The sequence below is a fragment of the Pundamilia nyererei genome, unplaced genomic scaffold (genome assembly GCF_000239375.1).
Source record: "Pundamilia nyererei isolate P.nyererei 1_Seehausen unplaced genomic scaffold, PunNye1.0 scaffold03700, whole genome shotgun sequence".
In the NCBI taxonomy this organism is placed as follows: Eukaryota; Metazoa; Chordata; class Actinopteri; order Cichliformes; family Cichlidae; genus Pundamilia; species Pundamilia nyererei.
In genome coordinates, this window is record NW_005191101.1 from 1,279 (window position 1) to 3,149 (window position 1,871).

At 42.0% G+C, this 1,871-nt stretch overlaps 1 protein-coding gene across 1 annotated transcript; it reads right to left on the bottom strand.

Moving 5' to 3' along the window:
* Positions 1-657: 657 nt before the first annotated feature.
* Positions 658-1,675, bottom strand: LOC102193278 (cyclic nucleotide-gated channel rod photoreceptor subunit alpha-like). Its single transcript, XM_005755837.1, has 2 exons — positions 1,411-1,675; positions 658-1,322 (listed from the first exon to the last, which is right to left on the bottom strand). The coding sequence occupies exons 1-2, from the start codon at positions 1,660-1,662 to the stop codon at positions 1,092-1,094; spliced, it is 483 nt and encodes a 160-aa protein (XP_005755894.1). The 5' UTR covers positions 1,663-1,675; the 3' UTR covers positions 658-1,091.
* Between the last annotated feature and the right edge of the window lie 196 nt (positions 1,676-1,871).

Sequence of the window (1,871 nt, forward strand, 5' to 3'; positions counted from 1 at the left end):
TGTGCAGCAGCTAACCACAGACTGTATATGTAAAGATGGATGCAGCTGCCCAGTATGAAAAATGATGCAAAGCTTAAGTGATAAACCTGCATTCTTTCTAATAGCCAGCAGGGGGCAACTCTGATTGTGTGGCGCCTACTTCCCACTCTGACCTGAGTAAACATGCTCCCAGTGTGTTTATGGGGGGAGCTGATACTTTGAAGTCTTAATGAATAAAAAATATTTATTTAGTAAATGACAGTACTTATTACAGTCAGAAAGGATTATAGTATGCTGTGGTAGAAAACAGCAAAGGCTTCACAAACCAATATGTATGACCATTTTTGGTATGTACACATTTAATAATGTTGGCTTTTTCCCTGGGACAAACTGGGCTGATCTTCAAGTCATCTGTACCTCACCCCAAATTCACCTTAAAGCTTTAAATCCCTTTCCCATGTGATAGCCACTGCTTTAGTTGAACTGTAAATGACAAAATATTAGGTGCAATTTAAAACCCATGGCTGTTTTTAAATCATCTCTTAAGAAATGTTTTTGTAATTACAAAATTGAACATTGCAGTTCTTTCAAGGGTCACTGGGAGGCACCGCGTCGCACTTTAGGAGTCACTGCTGCAAAGCAAAAGCTTGAACTATGAACAACCTCTGTAACATCCAGAAAAGTTACTGCTCATTATTTATATACATTACAGTTACAATGTTTTACAACTTAAACATGGAAACAGTTCTACATGGTGTCACATTAGGTTCTTTTGAGGCCTAGTTGTCCTTCTTGTGCTCTCTGAGTGTAATCTGGAGTCAGCTCCACTTCCAGTTGTAAGTGCTGACATCACAAATCCAGCAGGTGGTCGATACTTTACGAAGAGAAGTTTATCTCTAGAAGATGTCATGTGAAGTGATGTTACATAAATCTGAATGCAAGAAACAGATTTTGTCCTCTTTTTTCCAATTTGTCTTCAAAACTTTAACAGAAACTCCTCCAACTTTCCACCTGAGGTTCAAACACCTTGATCTCCACCCATCGAGCTGACTCAAGCTCTAAAATCGAACACTCCAGTCCTCTTCTTTGTTGTCTTCTCCTTACTTCTCCTCTTATTTGGTTGCCTCTGTCTCAGGTGTTGGGGGTGGAGCTTCACCTGACGGATCAGCTTGTGGGGGCACCAACTTCTTCTCCAGCCGGGTGACTCTGTGTTTGAGCTTGCTGTGAGTGGCTTCGTGCTCGGCCAGCAGCCGGGCGTAACGGGTCTGCAGGGAGTCCAGGGTGCTCGTCATCCGGTCCACCTTCTCCTCGATCTCTTTGGGGTCTGGGCCCTGCGCTGCCACCTGGAGGACAGAGTTAGTTTTAATAAAGTTTTTATTTCTGTAGACTAGATGTTTGCTAATGTTTCCAAACGAGATAATGTGACTGTACCTCGAGGTCCAGCAGCCCATCCTTCATTAGAATCTGCCTTCCTTTCTCCTCGAGCAGAGCTTTAGCATCAGGATATTCTGTCAGGGCTTCCATCAGGTCGTCTTTGGAAAGACAGAACAGGTCGGAGTAACCGATGCTTCTGATATTAGCTGTCCTCCTGTTTCCTGCCTTACTGCCTGTTGGAGAAGACGCGAGGCTGATTAGGTAACAGAAGCAGTCAGAAGGAAACAGCGCCCAATCCATCGATAACATTATATGGCATTTTCATTTTTTCCAGTTTTCTGCAGAAACAAACGTACTTTTATTAAATATTAAACCAGCTTTGGCTCAATAGCAAAACCCATTCTAAAGTTTTGTACATATTTGGGAAAATCTTTTTAAACAGTTCGTCCAAAGGTTTTGGTTTTCTAGCATTAGCACATTATCATTCTAGCATTAGCACATTATCATTCTAGCATTAG

What these genes read in the sequence shown, in the direction of transcription:
- LOC102193278 (XM_005755837.1), bottom strand. Translation starts at nt 1,662, where the DNA reads ATGTTATCGATGGATTGGGCGCTGTTTCCTTCTGACTGCTTCTGTTAC. An exon ending in ATGGGCTGCTGGACCTCGAG is followed by an intron (nt 1,323 to 1,410) that starts GTACAGTCACAT and finishes TCTGTCCTCCAG; the next exon opens with GTGGCAGCGCAGGGCCCAGA.